Consider the following 23,305-nt stretch of genomic DNA (forward strand, 5'->3'; position numbering starts at 1 on the left):
AAATTTCACTTTTCCACGAGAATCAATGTATGTTATGATTGCATAATGATTATACACTGGCCGGGAAGCCGATATTTAAAAGTGAAGCGTTTGTTTACCTCGGGGTTTGTAAAATAGGCCACGTGCACGCGCACGAAAAAACGAGATTTTGATTTCTTCCCCTTCTTGACGTCAAGACGGGGGAGGATATACCAAATATGGACACCGCAAACCTATGCCGCGGGAAGCCCGCCCCTCTCCCCCTCTCCCCCTCAGATTCAGTTTAGTTGACTCGAGAAAGATGGAGAAATCGAGTGCACACCTGAGATGCTCTGTGGGTGACTGCCACAAACAACATGCAAATGTGTTTTATCTACCAAAAACGGACGAAACTATCAGGGAACAGTGGATGAAATTCATTTTTAATGACGCTGTCCCAACAACTCTTTCAAGTGGCGTATCGTTAGGTGTGTGTGCTAAACATTTTACACCGGAATCTTTTACAAATTTGGGGCAGTATCAGGCGAACTTGGCCTCGAAGCTCCGTTTGGGAAAAGGTGCCATCCCAACCATCAGGGACTTGCCAGAAATTGAAAAGGTAAGACTGTGCTTTTATTGCTCTACTGTGGTTAACAAATAGCAGCTAACTGCTAATGTGGCTATTGTATGTAACGTTACCTTCGAGGTAAACACGGGGAATGGACTCTACGAATGCTAGCCACATCTTTCGACTTTGTTTTACACTAGCAGCTACAGTAGTGACGGTACAGGAGTCCATGCTCAGTGGCTAAAACTGTTTAAATGCAAGTATGAAAACAATATACCACTAAACATTATTAGCCAAACTCATGCAAAACATGCAGTTTGAAAATAGCTTTCAGTTAGTGGGGCTTCTGTAAGAATGTATCTGGCAATGGTGTATTTTTTCTTTTTTCTTTGGTTGTGATTACAATTTCACTAACAATAAGTACCGTCACATTTATTGAGCTATTGCAGTATTTTGTCTATGTTTTTGTACCGCTTGGAAGTAGTAAAATACATTCCTGCAACCAATCAACGCGCCCCTCATTTGCATTATTATAATGACCGTCCACGACAGCCAAAACATCGCATCAGATCTCGCGAGACAATAATGCCTTTAGAAATAAGGGTCTGAGGGGCTCTGTGTTGATTTTTTTTCCACTTTTCTTTTTTAGAAGTGCCTAAAATACTATAATAGAGCATTTGGGTATCCAAGGTAACACAACATTATGACTCCTTTAAAGTCAGGGCGATCATCGTTTTCATGATCGATAATCGCTGTCATGTACAAGTACTTGAGTACTCGTGCGTCCCCATCCCTAGAATCAACCTTAACAGGTTAAATTGAAATTCATGGCAAATTAAGCATCGAGTTAGTTACAAACTAGCTAGTAGCGTAAGTGTACCTATTAAGCGCACCAAAATCTAAGTCTAGGTTTTTTTCATAGATATTGACATATAGTTTATAAAAAAAATATTTGCTAAAAGCCAAGTTTAACTCGTTCATTGTAGCGACCAAAGCCGTTTCAAACAACTGGTGTTCATCCATAGCCATCTTGCAATGTTTACTAATGACTTCGACGTCACAGCGCTGTCGTCATCTGTTTAGCTTGCCTCTGGCCCACCTATGTCAGATAACCCGATGTGATTGGTGCAGTTCGGTTACAGGGGGCATATTTAATGAGCATCATTACTCGACGCCAGATTAAACTCGCTGAGCAAATTCAACTTATGCTCTCGCGAGAACTCTGGATTTCCAGGGTAATTTTAAAGGTACAATATGTAATAATTTTGTAATAATATATCCAAAAATAATTTGCACAGTGTCATATATTTCCTGCAGTTGTGTACTTACAATATCCCCAAAGATTTTTAATTTCAGAGAAATTCCAATTTTAAATAATAGCTCGCTCATCCCTGTTCACTTGTCGCCTGTAAATGATGCAGTATCCACGTTATCCCTGGTTTCCACTTGTACTGCCATAGTACATGGCGACAGATATGGACAACTGCGTTACGTCTAGTGGCACGCTCACGCTGTTGTTGTTTCGTTCAAACATTATGGACCATGGCAAGCAGACTTTGGGACAAAAGGAGAACTAAAACGAGGATCAGTATCAGCGTGGCATTTTCGAGATGCCGAGAGCTCCACGTCCATGACAAACTTCGACTTGACAGAGACGCGCAAATGTAGAGGTGAGCAAATGTACATAAAACTAATCAATTTTATACAGCTCAACATGATGAAATGTTAGAATATGATCAGTATGTTATTCTAATGTTGATCTAGCTTACTGCTAGTCACATACACACAAACTAACACATAGACTAACATTATAACTTTCAACACACTCAAATGCAGTTTAGTGTGAGAGTGTAGACCAAGTGAAACAGTGCTGTGTTACCTCACAAGTTTCATTCGTCTAATAAACTGACCTGTGTGAGTATTAATTCAGCACTTGCGGGTAGTTCGGTAGAATGAAACGTCCTTATTCCTTTATATCCGTGGGACTCGCTTGTAGCGCTGATATCTGTCTCTCATTAGCAATAGTGCCATGCTTCATACCACAGTCATGTTAAAAACATCAATGTATTCACTCATCCAGAAACATTATTAGATCATTTGGCATGACGACAAGGCCCATAATTCCGCTTATGCTTCATCAACCTACGCCTTTGTTATTGTAAGAGGTTAGCGACTCTTAGCGGCAAAAAAAATCACATATTGTAGCTTTAAGTAAGAGCTTATGAACTACTGGTGCAATCTTACTCAGATGAATGGCCAAAATATTTCTGGAACATCTCAGTCCCTTTAGTGTGCATCTGTTTTACACCACCATTTACTTTTCCACGAGTCTGAATTTACGAGAAATTAATTTCTTACTTTTCATCAGGCTTTGAATTGGAGACCGTCAAGAGCAACATTAGGATCCTGTTTGAAAATGCGGTATAAACGCTTGATGACTCACAGAAGAATCGGTTGCCTCATCTCAGGTGCCTATGCTCATTTAGTTTTAGATTTAGTGCATTAATTACTGATAATATATCATTTTTATTATTATTATTTTTACATTCACCCTGTACATGATTTTTGTATTTCCAGGTGGACTCGATTCAAGTCTGGTTTTGAGTGTTTTAGTTTTGCCTGGTGTTGTGTGGCAGGTGGCAGACTACATTGGCAGTGAACATCATGAGGTGAGCTTCACTCCAGAGGAGGGGTTCAGTGTGCTGGAGGAAGTCATCATTCACTTGGAGAGTTATGACATCTTCACTATACATGCCTCCGTTGGTGAGTACAAGAGTTCATCTCATTCATAAGACACAATTTGGGTGCATTTGTAAAGTTGCTATTAAAATAATTACAACTAAACTGAAATATAAAAAATAAATTAAAGCTCACTAGAACAATAAAAAATTAATAAAACAACTCTTAGCTAAATTAACAAAAAATAAAAGCTAATTCAAATGATAAATAAATTCTTTAATATTGTATAAATAATACTAAAACAACACTGTTATAACCCAATTAAGACTGAGTTTAACAATCAAGACCCCCTCCCTAAAATACTGTATATAGGCTTCTATATATTTTTAAAGACCCATTAATTGTGTGGGGGGATAAAACATGATATTTTATTAAATTGTAGTAAATTTGCTTGTATATTGTTACTGTACTAAACCTAAAGCAAATTATTAAAATGTTATCTAGAAAATACTGAGCTTTGTATGAAGAATCCACTGTCCACTAGTAAAATATCAATAGATAAATAAACCTAAATAAAAAAATTACATTTAAAGGCCCACTGAAGTGCCTTGGAATGCGCAGCTTTGTATAATGCATTGACGTAATTTCCACTGAAACAGGAAGCTAAGGCGGGACATATTGAATGGTTCCTACCCCTTTTCAAATAGCCAATAGCGTTTAGGTTACCTCACAGACTGCAAGTCGTACTTGACAGCACCATGAAAGCGAATCCGAGTGCTGATGATACGTTGGATTCAATAGTAGAGGTGTGAATAAATTCTAGCCATTTCATTCTTAACCAACGTACAGTTGAAAAACTGAATAAAACTTGAGTGTTTGAGCAACCAAACACTCATCTCCAACCCATATTGCTCTGTGATGTGTCAACGGTCTCTTTGACCAGGTGGTATTTATAGCATAGGGAGCGGGACGCTTTAGATTCTAGAGAGCATTTGATTGGACAGAAGATGTGATAAGAAGCTAAAGTCTGCGGTGATGTCATAAAAATCCGTGATCCATTTTAGCGGAAGTGAGAGACTGTTTTGAATGCTTACATCTCCTAAATGCGAATTTTGTCTTTGTTTTGGAACACACCAGCTTATTCATAACCTTAAGGCTAACATATTCATACTAAAAGCTAAAACATTCAAATTGATTTCAGGGGGCCTTTAAGGCCCTGTTTACACCTGGTATTAATGTGTTTTAATTGATCTGATCTCAAGTAAACGAGGGAGACACATACCCGTTTATACCTGGTATTTTAATACGCCTCTTTTGTCCACTTTCAACCACTTCTGTCCTGATTTCTTCGAGGGGCGGGTAAATGCATGGGCTTTTTCAGATCTTTCGATCTAATGGACGAAATAAGCTCACACAATTTACATCTTCCCTCAAATTTTCCACAGACTCTGTTGTGGCCCCCTTAAACCCCTGCTTAATGCACTGTTGCCAAAGGTGTTTAACTGACCAATCTGCAAATACTTTAACTGAAAAAGCATGCTAGACTTTGATAACTTTTTTTTTTTTTTTTTTTTTTTTTTTTTTTTTTTTAGATTCGAAATGACACCTCACAGGTGGTCAATGAGAACCTACCACAGATACAAAGAAAATCGGAAGAGATGAGAGAGATTTACCGAAAAATGTACAAATTGGAGGTACTAACTTTAAACAATGCCTGAACCATGGTGATGGATTGACGTTTTCTTTTGTTGCTTCAAGTGTAGCTTCTAATTCTCAGGGCTTTGTCAAAATGGTTGGAGCCAATGTCAATGCAATGGAAGAACAAGTAACTCAAGTTGAAGGTGAAGTTGGAACCCTACCAGGCGCCTTCAAAAAGATCTTTCGCACAATGGCCGTACCAGGTTTTTTAAATGTGAGCTCTTTGCAAGTGTATATACATGCTTGCCATAGTATTTGGCATAGAACTGGCACCAATTGTTTACTGCCTCTTCTTTTTTTCTTCTTCAGAAACCTGCAAGCCCAAGAAGGCAATCACAAACTTTTTTTCTGAAGTGCCTCTCCAGGAAGTCTGACACTGTTTTTTATAATTGGGAAAGCATGCTTGGAAAATGTCAGAACATTAGTTCAAACGTTTATATGATTTTTATTCGAACTTGTTTTACAGCTTTATAATTATTTTGCCCTTTGTCTTTTCTTCCAGAGCTTGAGATCTTTTTGCACTATTTTCACTATTGCTATTTATCACTGATATATCTTATTAAGGTCTAAAGTTCGATGTCTGGCACATGTTGACGATTAATATTTAATTAATTAATATAACCAGTGTTAATTGACTCTGGGTTATTATGTAGCATTCAGTGCCGCACTCAGCCAAACAATCGCCACAACAAATATTGTTTTTCATGGACCATTTACTTTTATACTAATATGTCCATGGACAGTTGTTATGCTAATTGTTACATGATGATAAATGTGACTAATGATTGTCTGTTTGTAATAAATTTCCAAATGTAGCCTATAGCATAAAGTGACTACATTTCATTACTGATCAGTTGTTGTTTTTGGTCAGTTGAACAGCTTTATAGAGTATTCCACAGAAATTATGAGAGTTTGCTTTCATCTGTTAATGTGTTGTGAAATTGTAGTGGGATTTTAGAAGGATATTGATATTGAACCAATGTTGAGCCAAACCTACAACCATAAAATTGGATGACAAAGCTGTATTTTATAGGAAAAGAATACAAGGCTGATAAAGAATGCAAGCATTTTGAATACAATGAAAACAATGGGGAAAAGTTTTTTTTTGTGTGATTTACATTACATTGCATTATATTACATGTTCAGCATTTGGACATATTATATCGGTTAAAATAAATTGTTTTTCTAAACTCCACGTGATTACTCCAAACTCACACCGATTACATTTTTCATGTGTGAGTAAATAGTCCGTTTGACCAACTTTTGAACAGATTAATGTAATGATTCAGTCAAAACCTGCTGTTCACAAAGCGTTAGTCAATTACTAGACTGAAAGCCTTGTCATTACTTTTTAACTTTATTCTTGTACAAACAGACACGTACCAGAATGCAACATATGGTCGGCCCAGATGCGGGCCACATGTGGATTCCACGCGTACCAGATGTGGGCCGGATCTGGGCGACACTATGTTGCTGTCTGGTACGTGTCTGTTTGTACAAGAATAAAGTTAAGCATTAGCCTATACTATCAATGAACTACATTTTTTTTTAATCAGTTTTATTTTGATTAACATAACACAATATAACATTGCGACTAGGCTATATGAAAAGAGGTTTTACTGTTATAAAAAATAAAAATAAAAGGATTTGTGAGCATTAGTGGAACTGAAGGTTTTAGAATAAAAATGAAACGTGATCGCTGTCATGTGGTGAATCAATGCCCATGCAGCCGCTCTAGAGAAGCTGCGCAGTTGAGCCAGCCGGCTGCTCTCGAATCGCTCTTGCAGTACTTTGATGGCACACGTATCAGTCACCTGGCGTCGGCGCTGTCTCAAGTCGGACAAAATTTCTAACCAGCATGCACTGCTTCAAGTCAGCCGCCGATCGCTTTGCGCAGAGCTGTATGAAGTTGAAAACACCTCATGTCTCTGCAGTACAAAAAGGGGGGCGTTTCCAAATTTTGGGGCGTTTTCAAACCGGGAGAGGAGTTTTTTTTAAACTATCCAAAGATACGGAAGCCTAAGAGGCCATTCATTATTTATTTACTTTTTTGTTTTCTCGTGATCGTACGGAGCCCCTAAAGGGACACGGTGGTGGAAAAAATTGGGGATGGGAGAATTCTTTTGCGTTCCTATGAGAAACTTTGCGTTCCCTCGCAAAACCTGTTGTGAGCTCGGACAAACACTTCCTGTTTAACGTCCCACTGGTTGTGTAAACTTGGACTCAAATATAAAGAAATGCGGTCAGTGAGTGCTTAGTTCAAAGAGTTCGGCAATAAAAAAAAATCTAATAATATAATATATATAATTTTTTTTTATAAATTAAAAACGTTTTCTTTGTGACTGCTGTGTGACTATTCTTTACAACTACAAATTCCACTGTCACAGGTGCTCAGTTTTGCTATAATATACCCTCACGGAACGTGGTATAGTAATCAGCCATCCATGCTAATCGGTGTGGTGAACTGTAGGTACATCTGTCCAGGCCAACATCTGATGTCTTGATGCCTTCAGCTGGGGATCCCAGAAAACCTGCAATAAAAATAGTACAGTTCAAAATACATACTCGTCTGTATCTGGTATCACAAATGATCATTTCAGGTTACATTTTTAGCTTTGTTCAATATACAATATTTGTGGCATGATATTGCCCAGAAGAAATGATTTCAACTCGCCCCTCTGAATATTCCTTTAGCATGGAATTTCGTGAGAAGTCCAGTGACCTTGTCACGTTTTCTTGTCATTTCCAGAAAAAAACTAGGGAAAAAACAGCAGTTGTGCCTACAGTGTTTACCCCAGCCAGTTATTCAGTCCAATAAACATTGTCAGAGTTTTACAAGAGTGAGAGGGACAGGAACAGATTCATGGTACTATTTATGAATGAAAGGACGAGGATCAGTGTTATCACAGGAACCGGAGGCCGCTGACCCCTAATCGTCACCTAACAGTTTTCTCAGTTTCACAAGTTCATTCATTTTTCAGACAGAATGGAAGTCTCTTTTCTTTTGTTTGTTTCTTCCCTTTGTTTCGTTTACAATAATTGCGAATAAAATATTGTAAGAAAATATTGTGAGAAAATGGGACGCGTGTGAGATGTGCAGCAGTGACAGCAGAATCAAAGAACACAGGTAACAGAAAATGACTCACTGCTCTTGACTAAAGAACGTTTGTAGCTTTAATAATGATCAGTCTACATTTAATTTATAATTTATTTAAAGTTTTTTTTTTTTAAATTAATAAAATATTTTATTTTCATTTGAAAATAAAATACTTAAAATACTTAAAATTGCACTTAAGTATACTTGACATGCTGACAGAAAAGTCTTAAGTATATTTAGCCTATATACTTGTTCTCAATTTTTGATCGAGATGTACAGAAAAGTATTCTTGGCTGCTTGTTCACTGTTTCATAAACTTAGATTGTTAGATGATTGATTTTTAGGGAAAATGTATGTTCCTAATTCAGAGTATCTGATTTTTTTTCTAGGATAGTCCAATGCAAGTATACATAGGAATTTACTTCAAATCTACTTCACTCTTTCCCCTCCATTGACTGAATTTTCCAGCCAGCCATGTGTTCACTGTTTTCACGGTAGGGGCGCTATAACACATCTTGGAAAGAGTACAGAATCTCCTGATGAAAACAGGGGTAAAGAAGCCGCAGTAACAAGTGATAGAAGAATGTAAAATAATGCCATCATCAAACATCTAACAACATACATATGTTCAAAACTGCCTAACGTTACAGAATGAAATGTTGGCCCAGGAAGGGTTAATGACTCTGAAGCTTTGGGGGATGTTGATGGACTCGATCTACTCTTTTTCACGATCAAAAATGTAATTTTCTCAGCTTTTTGTTTAAAATGTTGCTTTTTTTAAATGAAACTTACCCACAGTTTTATTAAATATATATTTTATATAAAATAATGTTCATACATAATTTTCATAAACTTAAACCTTTAACTTTTGCTTTTTACTTCAACAAAAATCGGCCAAGGTTCTTCTTTAAAATGAGATCAAACTTAAGTCTGTGCTCCAAAGCTTAACATTATGACAGTATTTGACAGGGACATTTTTGTCCTCTAATGACCTCAGAGTAATAAAAAAAGAAAAGAAAATTATGCTCAAGGTTACACCCTGGCCTCACACCAAATAATGACAGATTGCAAAATTGGTGCATTTTATTTAACTCCAGATTTTGAGCGAGATCATAGTTTTCAGCCAGTTGGTTTCAAAATTCCACTTGTTATTTAGAAACTAGAAAGCAGTATTAGAACATGAATGTGCACATAAACATTCAAAGGATTTTAAACCGTTCACCTGCAAGAAGATGCGAAAGAAGCTCAATTTTGTACACACGCGCTGTTTTCTTTTTCCATTACTGAACTGAGCTCTCTTTTGTGTCTTGTCACGCTTACATGGATGAATACACTCAAAATTATGTCAAAATGGCAGTATCTTCCTAAGCCCAGAGTTAAAATAAAAAGTCTTAACATAAACAGTTGGGAGAAAATCAGATCCATGCATTTGGTCTTAAAGTGAAAGTAGCCTAAAACTCTTCTCAAATCTGCTCATGACTGAATAACTTCTTTAGCTTTAGTAAAGATTAATATATATAATTTATACATTATAGTATTTTTACTGTTATATACTGTTAGGCCTACCTGAAATCTGTTTATTTCATTTGTATCTTTGTTCTAAGGTATTTATTTGTGCTATTACTTGTAATTTGCTCATAACGTTATTTATTCAAATATTATTTATTTATTTATAAACTCCTTAGTGTTGAGCCCTGTGTGTTTATATATTTCCTTTTAAGACCTGGTCTTTTTGTTATAAAATTAAGTTATGTCCATTCAGCTAAAAACCTGATGAGGCTCTCATCTGAACATCTCAGCTTTTACTACAGGAAAGCTCACATGAATAGTCCTGCCAGATTTTTATGTTGGCATGTATTTACTCATACCAAATGAAATCTGAAATAAAATTACCAGTGTGCTCTAGTTTTCAAACAGTTTCAATAAAGACGAAAAAATATTTGTATTTTCGCATTTGAGAAGTGCAGATAATAATGAGTTTAGCAACTCCTAAAGATACTCCAAACAAATCTGTTGATTGGTTAACACAACATAAAGCCATAAGTACAAATTTGCAAGAAAAAACATTTATAACATATGTTATCATTGAAAAAAATTGAGTTTAATATAAAAATATATACAGCTGCTTGACAAAATCAATGCTAAGGCTTTTAAACAGTGAGCATACTACTGCTTCCTTAAATGCTAAAATGTATTCTCACTGAATAAAAATAATTAATCCCCAAAAAGTATGTTGTGTGCTGTCTTTTTGTCCAGTAATCATAGTATAAAAAAAGCAACAATCTTTAATGAAATTGCAGCTGTCATGATAAGAGTTGTAACACCTGAACCTAATTGAGTGTTACATGTTCCCATGACAACTGATTGTCAGGAAACAATTGGTAAATGGCAGTTGCTGGCACTATAAAGAGTCCCTTCAGGCAACACTCATATGTGTTGGAGTTCAAGTATGTTTTTTATGAATTTGTACTGGTGTTGAAGTGGTTAGTTGTATTGTTGTTTGACCATGGAGGGTACCACTAGCCAACTCTTAAGGTATGATGATAAATTGTAGTATTTGTTAACTAGTGGCACTCATCTAATATGTTTTTTTTTACATCTACAGTTTTTCTTTGGCTCTTCTCAGTCTTTGTGTCTGTGACCATTTTGGAAGTGGTAAGGTTTATCCAGGCAAGTTCTATAATTTATGTTTGCTAGCATGTCTGTTTGATTCTTTCTTTTTTCCCTTTTTTTTTTTTATATTCTTCCAGTTGGTGGTTTTGTCAGGAGTGGTTATCCCATATACAATGAGGCTGGTTTCCCCATGCTGGATGTGAAGCCACGGAGTTCCTACAGCTGGTATGACGCTGATGTATCAAATCCCATCAGTCCTCAGAGATCAAGGAGTAACACTTACAATGCTGCACAAGTTAAGGGTGTGTATAGCAGTATAAGCTATAGTCCTCAAAATGGCTCTTCTGGTTTTGGACCAGTGACTAATGTATATAAGCCTGGTTGTGACTCTGATGCTAGTAGTCAACTTCAAGGATCTCTGATATCTTCAGCTGGTAGTGGCAGTCTTGTTTCTGGTTCTGTGTCCACTGCAATGGGTACAAGAACGCGCATTGAGTCTCTACCTGAGCCAACACAGCTCAACTATCAAACTGTAGTACAGTCTAGTAATGAGTCTGTGGTGTCTAGTAGCCAGCAAATGGTGCAGAACAGCTCCCAGTCCAGTGGCCAATCAGTGGAAGTCAGCTACCAGTCTGCAGTGCAGCCCATTGGCAAGCCTCAGAGAAATAGATTTCAAGTTGTTTCCAAGTTATTTTCCGGTAACAGGCCAGGCCAGATTTCAAGTTCTACCTCACAACCCAGTTATCAGTTAGGGCAAGCCAGCTTTGGATATGGACTTGTGCCATTACTAAGTGGCCAGCAACTAGTGCAGTCACACTATGGTTCCACAGTTCAGCCTAGTGGTGTGCAGCTAGCACAGGCAAGATACCAACTTGTGGCCCGGCCCAGCCTCCAACAATCTCAAGCCAGTAGCCAGAACTCTGAACAAGCTGTCTCGCAATCTGTGGACCAGTCCAGTGGCCTGCTGTCAGCCCAATCCAGCTCTCAGTCTGTGGAACCATCAGGTAGCCTGCTGTCAGCCCAAGCCAGCTCACAATCTGTGGACCAGTCTGGCATCCAACAACCCACCCAAGCCAGCTACCAGTTTGTGCCCCAGCTTGGTTTCCAAAAACCTATGCAAACTAGCTCCCAATCAGTGAACTGGCCCAGTGGCCTGCAGTCAGCACAAGCCCGCTACCACTCTGTGTTCCGGCCCAGCGGTCTGCAGTCAGCACAAGCCAGGTACCAGCCTCTGTCCTTTCCCAGCAGTCTGCAGTCAGCACAAGCCCGTTACCAGTCTGTGTCCTTGCCCAGTAGTCTGCAATCAGCCCAAGCCCCTTACCAGTCTGTGTCCCAGCTCAGCGGCCTGCAGTCAGCACAAGCCAGCTCACAGTCTGTGGATCAGTCTGGCATCCAACAACCAGCCCAAGCCAGCTCACAGTCTGTGGACCAGTCTGGAATCCAACAACCATCCCAAGCCAGCTCACAATCTGTCGAACTGTCAGGTAGCCTGCTGTCAGCCCAAGCCAGCTCACAGTCTGTGGACCAGTCTGGCATCCAACAACCAGCACAAGCCAGCTCTCAGTCTGTGGAACCATCAGGTAGCCTGCTGTCAGCCCAAGCCAGCTCACAGTCTGTGGACCAGTCTGGCATCCAACAACCAGCCCAAGCCAGCTCTCAGTCTGTGGAACCATCAGGTAGCCTGCTGTCAGCCCAAGCCAGCTCACAGTCTGTGGACCAGTCTGGCATCCAACAACCCGCCCAAGCCAGCTACCAGTTTGTGCCCCAGCTTGGTTTCCAAAAACCTACGCAAACTGGCTCCCAATCAGTGAACTGGCCTAGTGGCCTGCAGTCAGCACAAGCCCGCTACCACTCTGTGTTCCGGCCCAGCGGTCTGCAGTCAGCACAAGCCAGGTACCAATCTGTGTCCCAGCCCAGTGGCCTGCAGTCAGCCCAAGCCCGCTACCAGTCTGTGTTTCGACCCAGCGGTCTGCAAGTAGCACAAGCCACCTACGAGTCTGTGGACCAGCTAAGCGGTCTGCAGTCAGGACAAGCCAGATACCAGTCTGTGTCCTTGCCCAGCAGTTTGCAGTCAGCACAAGCCCGTTACCAGTCTGTGTCCCAGCTCAGTGGCCTGCAGTCAGCACAAGCCAACTCACAGTCTGTGGACCAGTCTGGCATCCAACAACCAGCCCAAGCCAGCTCACAGTCTGTGGACCAGTCTGGAATCCAACAACCATCCCAAGCCAGCTCACAATCTGTCGAACTGTCAGGTAGCCTGCTGTCAGCCCAAGCCAGCTCACAGTCTGTGGACCAGTCTGGCATCCAACAACCAGCCCAAGCCAGCTCTCAGTCTGTGGAACCATCAGGTAGCCTGCTGTCAGCCCAAGCCAGCTCACAGTCTGTGGACCAGTCTGGCATCCAACAACCAGCCCAAGCCAGCTCTCAGTCTGTGGAACCATCAGGTAGCCTGCTGTCAGCCCAAGCCAGCTCACAGTCTGTGGACCAGCCTGGCATCCAACAACCCACCCAAGCCAGCTACCAGTTTGTGCCCCAGCTTGGTTTCCAAAAACCTATGCAAACTAGCTCCCAATCAGTGAACTGGCCCAGTGGCCTGCAGTCAGCACAAGCCCGCTACCACTCTGTGTTCCGGCCCAGCGGTCTGCAGACAGGACAAGCCAGATACCAGCCTCTGTCCTTGCCCAGCAGTCTGCAGTCAGCACAAGCCCGTTACCAGTCTGTGTCCTTGCCCAGCAGTCTGCAATCAGCCCAAGCCACTTACCAGTCTGTGTCCCAGCTCAGTGGCCTGCAGTCAGCACAAGCCAGCTCACAGTCTGTGGATCAGTCTGGCATCCAACAACCAGCCCAAGCCAGCTCACAGTCTGTGGACCAGTCTGGAATCCAACAACCATCCCAAGCCAGCTCACAATCTGTCGAACTGTCAGGTAGCCTGCTGTCAGCCCAAGCCAGCTCACAGTCTGTGGACCAGTCTGGCATCCAACAACCAGCCCAAGCCAGCTCTCAGTCTGTGGAACCATCAGGTAGCCTGCTGTCAGCCCAAGCCAGCTCACAGTCTGTGGACCAGTCTGGCATCCAACAACCAGCCCAAGCCAGCTCTCAGTTTGTGGAACCATCAGGTAGCCTGCTGTCAGCCCAAGCCAGCTCACAGTCTGTGGACCAGTCTGGCATCCAACAACCCGCCCAAGCCAGCTACCAGTTTGTGCCCCAGCTTGGTTTCCAAAAACCTACGCAAACTGGCTCCCAATCAGTGAACTGGCCTAGTGGCCTGCAGTCAGCACAAGCCCGCTACCACTCTGTGTTCCGGCCCAGCGGTCTGCAGTCAGCACAAGCCAGGTACCAATCTGTGTCCCAGCCCAGTGGCCTGCAGTCAGCCCAAGCCCGCTACCAGTCTGTGTTTCGGCCCAGCGGTCTGCAAGTAGCACAAGCCACCTACGAGTCTGTGGACCAGCTAAGCGGTCTGCAGTCAGGACAAGCCAGATACCAGTCTGTGTCCTTGCCCAGCAGTTTGCAGTCAGCACAAGCCCGTTACCAGTCTGTGTCCCAGCTCAGTGGCCTGCAGTCAGCACAAGCCAACTCACAGTCTGTGGACCAGTCTGGCATCCAACAACCAGCCCAAGCCAGCTCACAGTCTGTGGACCAGTCTGGAATCCAACAACCATCCCAAGCCAGCTCACAATCTGTCGAACTTTCAGGTAGCCTGCTGTCAGCCCAAGCCAGCTCACAGTCTGTGGACCAGTCTGGCATCCAACAACCTGCCCAAGCCAGCTCACAGTCTGTGGACCAGTCTGGCATCCAACAACCTGCCCAAGCCAGCTCACAGTCTGTGGACCAGTCTGGCATCCAACAACCTGCCCAAGCCAGCTCACAGTCTGTGGACCAGTCTGGCATCCAACAACCATCCCAAGCCAGCTCACAATCTGTTGAACTGTCAGGTAGCCTGCTGTCAGCCCAAGCCAGCTACCAGTTTGTGCCCCAGCCTGGTTTCCAAAAACCTATGCAAACTGGCTCCCAATCAGTGAACTGGCCCAGTGGCCTGCAGTTCGCACAAGCTAGATACCAATCTGTGTCCAAGCCCAGTGGTCTGCAGGCAGCACAAACCCGCTACCAGTCTGTCTTCCGGCCCAGCGGTCTGCAGTCAGGACAAGCCCGTTACCAGTCTGTGTCCTTGCCCAGCAGTCTGCACTCAGGCCAAGCCCCTTACCAGTCTCTGTCCCAGCTCAGTGGCCTGCTGTCAGCCCAAGCCAGCTCACAGTCTGTGGACCAGTCTGGCATCCAACAACCCGCCCAAGCCAGCTACCAGTTTGTGCCCCAGCTTGGTTTCCAAAAACCTATGCAAACTGGCTCCCAATCAGTGAATTGGCCCAGTGGCCTGCAGTTTGCACAAGCTAGATACCAGTCTGTGTTCCGGCCCAGCGGTCTGCAGGCAGCACAAGCCAGCTATGAGTCTGTGGACCAGCTAAGTGGTCTGCAATCAGGCCAAGCCAGATACCAGTCTCTGTCCTTGCCTAGCAGTCTGCAGTCAGCCCAAGCCCCTTACCAGTCCGTGGACCAGCCCAGTGGCCTGCCGTCAGCGCAAACCAGCTCTCGGTCTGTGTCCCAGCTCAGTGGCCTGCCGTCAGCACAATCCCATTACCAGTCTGTGTCCCAGCTCAGTGGCCTGCCGTCAGCACAAGCCCATTACCAGTCTGTGTCCCAGCTCAGTGGCCTGCCGTCAGCACAAGCTCATTACCAGTCTGTGTCCCAGCCCAGTGGCCTGCCGTCAGCGCAATCCCGTTACCAGTCTGTGTCCCAGCCCAGTGGCCTGCCGTCAGCACAATCCCGTTACCAGTCTGTGTCCCAGCCCAGTGGCCTGCCGTCAACACAAGCCCATTACCAGTCTGTGTCCCAGCCCAGTGGCCTGCCATCAGCGCAAACCAGCTCTCGGTCTGTGTCCCAGCTCAGTGGCCTGCCGTCAGCACAATCCTGTTACCAGTCTGTGTCCCAGCCCAGTGGCCTGCCGTCAGCACAATCCCGTTACCAGTCTGTGTCCCAGCCCAGTGGCCTGCCGTCAGCGCAAACCAGCTCTCGGTCTGTGTCCCAGCTCAGTGGCCTGCCGTCAGCACAATCCCGTTACCAGTCTGTGTCCCAGCCCAGTGGCCTGCCGTCAGCGCAAACCAGCTCTCGGTCTGTGTCCCAGCTCAGTGGCCTGCCGTCAGCACAAGCCCATTACCAGTCTGTGTCCCAGCTCAGTGGCCTGCCGTCAGCACAATCCCGTTACCAGTCTGTGTCCCAGCCCAGTGGCCTGCCGTCAGCACAAGCCCATTACCAGTCTGTGTCCCAGCTCAGTGGCCTGCCGTCAGCACAATCCCGTTACCAGTCTGTGTCCCAGCTCAGTGGCCTGCCGTCAGCACAAGCCCGTTACCAGTCTGTGTCCCAGCCCAGTGGCCTGCCGTCAGCGCAAACCAGCTCTCGGTCTGTGTCCCAGCTCAGTGGCCTGCCGTCAGCACAAGCCCGTTACCAGTCTGTGTCCCAGCCCAGTGGCCTGCTGTCAGCACAATCCCGTTACCAGTCTGTGTCCCAGCCCAGTGGCCTGCCGTCAGCACAAGCCCATTACCAGTCTGTGTCCCAGCTCAGTGGCCTGCCGTCAGCACAATCCCGTTACCAGTCTGTGTCCCAGCCCAGTGGCCTGCCGTCAGCACAAGCCCATTACCAGTCTGTGTCCCAGCTCAGTGGCCTGCCGTCAGCACAATCCCGTTACCAGTCTGTGTCCCAGCTCAGTGGCCTGCCGTCAGCACAAGCCCGTTACCAGTCTGTGTCCCAGCCCAGTGGCCTGCCGTCAGCGCAAACCAGCTCTCGGTCTGTGTCCCAGCTCAGTGGCCTGCCGTCAGCACAAGCCCGTTACCAGTCTGTGTCCCAGCTCAGTGGCCTGCCGTCAGCACAAGCCCATTACCAGTCTGTGTCCCAGCTCAGTGGCCTGCCGTCAGCACAATCCCGTTACCAGTCTGTGTCCCAGCTCAGTGGCCTGCCGTCAGCACAAGCCCGTTACCAGTCTGTGTCCCAGCCCAGTGGCCTGCCGTCAGCGCAAACCAGCTCTCGGTCTGTGTCCCAGCTCAGTGGCCTGCCGTCAGCACAAGCCCGTTACCAGTCTGTGTCCCAGCCCAGTGGCCTGCTGTCAGCACAAGCCCGTTACCAGTCTGTGTCCCAGCCCAGTGGCCTGCCGTCAGCACAAGCCCATTACCAGTCTGTGTCCCAGCTCAGTGGCCTGCCGTCAGCACAATCCCGTTACCAGTCTGTGTCCCAGCTCAGTGGCCTGCCGTCAGCGCAAACCAGCTCTCGGTCTGTGTCCCAGCTCAGTGGCCTGCCGTCAGCACAAGCCCGTTACCAGTCTGTGTCCCAGCCCAGTGGCCTGCTGTCAGCACAAGCCCGTTACCAGTCTGTGTCCCAGCCCAGTGGCCTGCCGTCAGCACAAGCCCATTACCAGTCTGTGTCCCAGCTCAGTGGCCTGCCGTCAGCACAATCCCGTTACCAGTCTGTGTCCCAGCTCAGTGGCCTGCCGTCAGCGCAAACCAGCTCTCGGTCTGTGTCCCAGCTCAGTGGCCTGCCGTCGGCACAATCCCGTCACCAGTCTGTGGACCAGCCCAGCGGCCTGCCGTCAGCACAAGCCCGTTATCAGTCTGTGTCCCGGCAGTCTAGATTCCAGGTCTTTCCTAAGCCAGAGCAGTCAAGTTACATGTCTCTTTCCAGTCTTGGTTCCAAACATTTGGCGCAACCTGGTAAAATACCACTTCATGCTATGAGTTTGCAGTCTGTCCAGCCTGGCTTTCAAGATCCAGCACCTCTGCACTCTCAGACTACTCAAAATAAGCATTCATCTTCAGGCATATTGAGGTTGTTGCATCAAGTGAAGTCATAGCTGCATACTTTGCCTTGTTGTCTTGACTGAGTGTTTGTTTTGTTTTTGAAAAAATAAACAAACCTGTAACCTCAAGTGTCTACTGGGAGTCTTAGTATTGTTTGTACTGCATTAGCATTGTTTGTACTGCATTAGCATGACCTCATCTTTGTAAAAAAAAAAAAAAAAAGCTGTCTTGTGCAATTGCAACAAAATCCAATATAAAAACTAAGTTGGCTTGGCTCCTGAGTTATGCCCGGTCGAAGTTTAACCTGGTATGTCTCGGAAAGGAAGCAGAGTTGGGGCTCCAGACTCTGGGGTTTTGGGGGTGTCTCCTAGTGGGCTCCCCCAGGAGTATGCAGCCTTAGGTCAGCTTGACTCTGGAGTTATGTCCAATCAGTTCTACAGGAAGTGACCATATCTCGGGACAAAAGCTGAGTTAGGGCTCAATACTCCTGGCCTAGGAGGCCCACTGGGACCCCTCCATACCTAGAGTTCACGATCCAACAAAAGACAGTCAGAACCCAGTGACATTGGATGCTCTGGTGTGACATGACAAATCCCAGACAGTGTATATTGATGCCCTGTTATATTTATGTACAGTAGGCTACTCTGAGTCAAAGTAGTCGCACTATTTCTGACACGGGACAAACAGGTTTGCATTTTGGTCCGGTCGCTTCAATGTGTCCAATATGACATTTTTTTGGCTGTTACACTGCATGTCTACAACGCTATAAGGCAACAATTAAGAAATAAAAAGCACAATGGAATGGTGCCAGAAAGGCCATACGTTACGTCAAATACAGTAGTATACAGCAAATGTAAAAAATACAGTAAGTCTCTGTATGTGGTGTTTGATGTTACAGAAAATGTCCATGATGCAATGGAAATTAGTTATTTACTGTAAAGTGAAATAGCAGTATAATGCTGGGTGATTTAAAGTAAATAACTGTAGAAATTACAGAAAAGTCTAACAGTGTATGTTTATGATAGATTGGCGCTGCACATCTTGCACTTAACTGCATTTCATGATCAAAGTGATTCAAGGCATCACTGCTGCTGTGCTCGTTTTCAAATCCAGTTTCACTTTATTTTGCCGGTTTGGAAGGCGTGCTGTCTAACGCTAACAAATCAGACCTCAGGAACTGCCCCAAATGCTGCAATAACCAATCAGAAAAAGAGAGAAATATATATTTTTTAAAGTCAGGGCGATCATCGTTTTCATGATCGATAATCGCTGTCATGTACAAGTACTTGAGTACTTGTGCGTCCCCATCCCTAGAATCAACCTTAACAGGTTAAATTGAAATTCATGGCAAATTAAGCATCGAGTTAGTTACAAACTAGCTAGTAGCGTACAGTAAGTGTACCTATTAAGCGCACCAAAATCTAAGTCTAGGTTTTTTTCATAGATATTGACATATAGTTTATAAAAAATTTTTTTTGCTAAAAGCCAAATCTTACTCGTTCATTGTAGCGACCAAAGCCGTTTCAAACAACTGGTGTTCATCCATAGCCATCTTGCAATGTTTACTAATGACTTCGACATCACAGCGCTGTCGTCATCTGTTTAGCTTGCCTCTGGCCCACCTATGTCAGATAACCCGATGTGATTGGTGCAGTTCGGTTACAGGGGGCATATTTAATGAGCATCATTACTCGACGCCAGATTAAACTCGCTGAGCAAATTCAACTTATGCTCTCGCGAGAACTCTGGATTTCCAGGGTAATTTTAAAGGTACAATATGTAATAATTTTGTAATAATATATCCAAAAATAATTTGCAGTGTCATATATTTCCTGCAGTTGTGTACTTAAAATATCCCCAAAGATTTTTAATTTCAGAGAAATTCCAATTTTAAATAATAGCTCGCTCATCCCTGTTCACTTGTCGCCTATAAATGATGCAGTATCCACGTTATCCCTGGTTTCCACTTGTACTGCCATAGTACATGGCGACAGATATGGACAACTGCGTTACGTCTAGTGGCACGCTCACGCTGTTGTTGTTTCGTTCAAACATTATGGACCATGGCAAGCAGACTTTGGGACAAAAGGAGAACTAAAACGAGGATCAGTATCAGCGTGGCATTTTCGAGATGCCGAGAGCTCCACGTCCATGACAAACTTCGACTTGACAGAGACGCGCAAATGTAGAGGTGAGCAAATGTACATAAAACTAATCAATTTTATACAGCTCAACATGATGAAATGTGATCAGTATGTTATTATAATGTTGATCTAGCTTACTGCTAGTCACATACACACAAACTAACACATAGACAAACATTATAACTTTCAACACACTCAAATGCAGTTTAGTGTGAGAGTGTAGACCAAGTGAAACAGTGCTGTGTTACCTCACAAGTTTCATTCGTCTAATAAACTGACCTGTGTGAGTATTAATTCAGCACTTGCGGGTAGTTCGGTAGAATGAAACGTCCTTATTCCTTTATATCCGTGGGACTCGCTTGTAGCGCTGATATCTGTCTCTCATTAGCAATAGTGCCATGCTTCATACCACAGTCATGTTAAAAACATCAATGTATTCACTCATCCAGAAACATTATTAGATCCTTGACGACATGGCATGACGACAAGGCCCATAATTCCGCTTATGCTTCATCAACCTACGCCTTTGTTATTGTAAGAGGTTAGCGACTCTTAGCGGCAAAAAAAATCACATATTGTAGCTTTAAGTAAGAGCTTATGAACTACTGGTGCAATCTTACCCAGATGAAAAATGCGGTATAAACGCTTGATGACTCACAGAAGAATCGGTTGCCTCATCTCAGGTGCCTATGCTCATTTAGTTTTTGATTTAGTGCATTAATTACTGATAATATATCATTTTTATTATTATTATTTTTACATTCACCCTGTACATGATTTTTGTATTTCCAGGTGGACTCGATTCAAGTCTGGTTTTGAGTGTTTTAGTTTTGCCTGGTGTTGTGTGGCAGGTGGCAGACTACATTGGCAGTGAACATCATGAGGTGAGCTTCACTCCAGAGGAGGGGTTCAGTGTGCTGGAGGAAGTCATCATTCACTTGGAGAGTTATGACATCTTCACTATACATGCCTCCGTTGGTGAGTTCATCTCATTCATAAGACACAATTTGGGTGCATTTAAAGAGCAAGTCAATCAATTCCTTCAGTTACTCATTTTCTCATGTGGAGCACAGAATGTGAAATTTGATTCTCTTTTTCACATCTGCATATTCAAATTAGCATATTCAAATTAGGTTGAGGGTTTAGTTAGCTACCATTCCTCTCTGCTCTACTCATTCAACCATGTGACCACGTGAATTCTCTGGATTAGACATAATTCTGGTCTGAAACTTGAAAAATGCATCGTCAGCATTATACTGCTTAGAAAATTAATTAGCAGGACAAAAGATTCAGCACGAGGCGATCTCCCATCTGTTTTCTCTGCCCTTTCTCATGATGCTTTTCTCCTTCATCTGTGTAATACAGACTTCTATAACTGTAACAGTTTTGAAGCAACTTTTGTAGAATTATTAGGTGTTTATTCTTTGTTATTAGTCAAGAAATAAGTGGCACACCCCTGTTCAATAAGCTGCCTGATTTGTGGTATCAATTATATTTGTAGCACAAACCGTACTGGATGACTTGCATGCAAAAGCTTAATACTTGGGGTCAGGCCCGGACTGGCCATCGGGAGCACCGGGAGAATTCCCGGTGGCCTGACGACTAATTTGGCCTGCCTTTGTGGGTAACCCTTCCTTTTACAGTCCCCTAATTACTAGGTTTTACCTGGTAAATATATGGTAAGTTATAGTTGGTTATTGGTAATTACCACAGGTAACAAGTATGTAAATGCAGAGAAACTACAAACTAATTACTAAGTATTTACCTGGTAAGCATATGGTAAATTATAGTATTTTAGTGTGTAATTACTTAAGGTGATTAGTATGCAATTACAGAGAAACTACCAGGGAAAAAAACACCACTGTTAAATATCAACTCAACAAAGTACTGTGTACTTGTTACCTGTTTAGGTTGGTAATAACTCAGATTTAATTGTGTACTTCCTCAGAATGTAGGCAGCCAATTTTTAGAAACACCTCCAGTATTACCCATCAATTCAAGTTAGGTTTGTAGTTATCCTAGGGTTATGTTGGTAACAGTCCATGTTTATTTATTACTATCTTGAAATTAAAGGGATAGTTCACTTTGAAATTAATTTTTGATATGTTTTAGCTTACCTCAAGGGCATCCAAGATGTAGGTGTCTTTGTTTCCGCAGTAGTTTCAATTTTGATATTTTTAGGTCAAACCGTTCTTGTCTGTCAGTCATATAATGCAGGTCTATGGTCACTGGCTCAAAACACAAGCACAGAGTCCAAATTAAAACAATTCCCCATCGTCCAAATGAAACAATTCCCCATCATAAGTACACATTGATGGCCTAAGACACGAAACGAGCGGTTTGTGTGAGAAAACGAACAGTATTTATATCGTTGTTATCTCTTGAAAACAGCACACGTCCAAATGATCTGACGGCGCGGGCGGGTATAGATATATACATAGATGTCGCCTTGGCTACTGCAGTTCATTGGAACGAAACCGTAGCCAAGCGACATCTAGTGTATATATCTATACCCGCCCGCGCCGTCAGATCATTTGGACGTGTGCTGTTTTCAAGAGATAACAACGATATAAATATAATGCTCGTTTCGTGTCTTAGGCCATCAATGTGTACTTATGATGGGGAATTGTTTCATTTGGACGATGGGGAATTGTTTTAATTTGGACTCTGTGCTTGTGTTTTGAGCCAGTGACCATAGACCTGCATTATATGACTGACAGACAAGAACGGTTTGACCTAAAAATATCAAAATTGAAACTACTGCGGAAACAAAGACACCTACATCTTGGATGCCCTTGAGGTAAGCTAAAACATATCAAAAATTAATTTCAAAGTGAACTATCCCTTTAAGACGGTAGTTTCCAATAAATTACCTTGCCTTACATAGTTGTTGTTCATTGCTACACCCATTTATAGAGGGTTTATCAAATAATTTACCTTACACTTACCTGGTAACTACCCTGCAGGAACAGTTTTCCCTAATGTCATGGCACATCTTAAATACTGGGTATGTTCTTGCAGATGTTTTTACAATTTACTCAGTAAGTAAAGTGCAACTGTACTGTAAAATGAAGCCTTGCTTATTTCCATGGTATTACCGGAATTGTACCATATAACCTGATCATTCCCTTTTCCATATAGTCACAATTTTTTACCTCGTATGTCCTGCAACGTTACCAAGGAAAACATGACAATTTACTCGGTAAGTAAAGTGTAACTGTACTGTAAAATGAAGCCTTGCTTATTTCCATGGTATTACCAGACTCTTACCACATCCTTTGCTACTGCTTAAACATTTTTGAAATCACAAACTTTTACCATGTGTGTTCTGCAACTTAACTAAAACATTCTCAGTAAGTAAAATGAAACTGTACAGTAAAAGGAAGCCTTTTTATTTCCATTGAATTACTAGGATCTTACCCTATAATCTGTAATAGCTACAGTTACTGTGTAAATCAACAGTATTTACTCAGTAAGTAAACTGAAAATATACCGTAGAAGGAAGCTATCTTTTACATGGTATCACAAAGAATTTAAATAAAGAAATATATATATATATATATATATTTTTTTTTTTGATCAAATGAAGGTGGAGACAGTCAACCTAGCTCTAGCTGTGGTGCAATGATCACACATTCAGCCAGGGAGTGAGATGACATGTAGAAGCAAAAAGTTTTTTTTTTTTTTACATATTGTATGAAATATAGTG

General features: G+C 42.9%; 1 protein-coding gene across 1 annotated transcript; it reads left to right on the forward strand.

Moving 5' to 3' along the window:
* The first annotated feature begins 10,426 nt into the window (after positions 1 to 10,426).
* LOC311299679 (uncharacterized protein) lies at positions 10,427 to 17,580 on the forward strand. The gene is made up of 3 exons (XM_084423426.1): positions 10,427 to 10,535; positions 10,606 to 10,655; positions 10,751 to 17,580. The coding sequence occupies exons 1-3, from the start codon at positions 10,507 to 10,509 to the stop codon at positions 17,503 to 17,505; spliced, it is 6,834 nt and encodes a 2,277-aa protein (XP_084279552.1). The 5' UTR covers positions 10,427 to 10,506; the 3' UTR covers positions 17,506 to 17,580.
* Positions 17,581 to 23,305: the final 5,725 nt, after the last annotated feature.

The sequence above is a fragment of the Rutilus rutilus genome, assembly GCF_951802725.1.
Source record: "Rutilus rutilus genome assembly, chromosome: 11".
NCBI lineage: Eukaryota > Metazoa > Chordata > Actinopteri > Cypriniformes > Leuciscidae > Rutilus > Rutilus rutilus.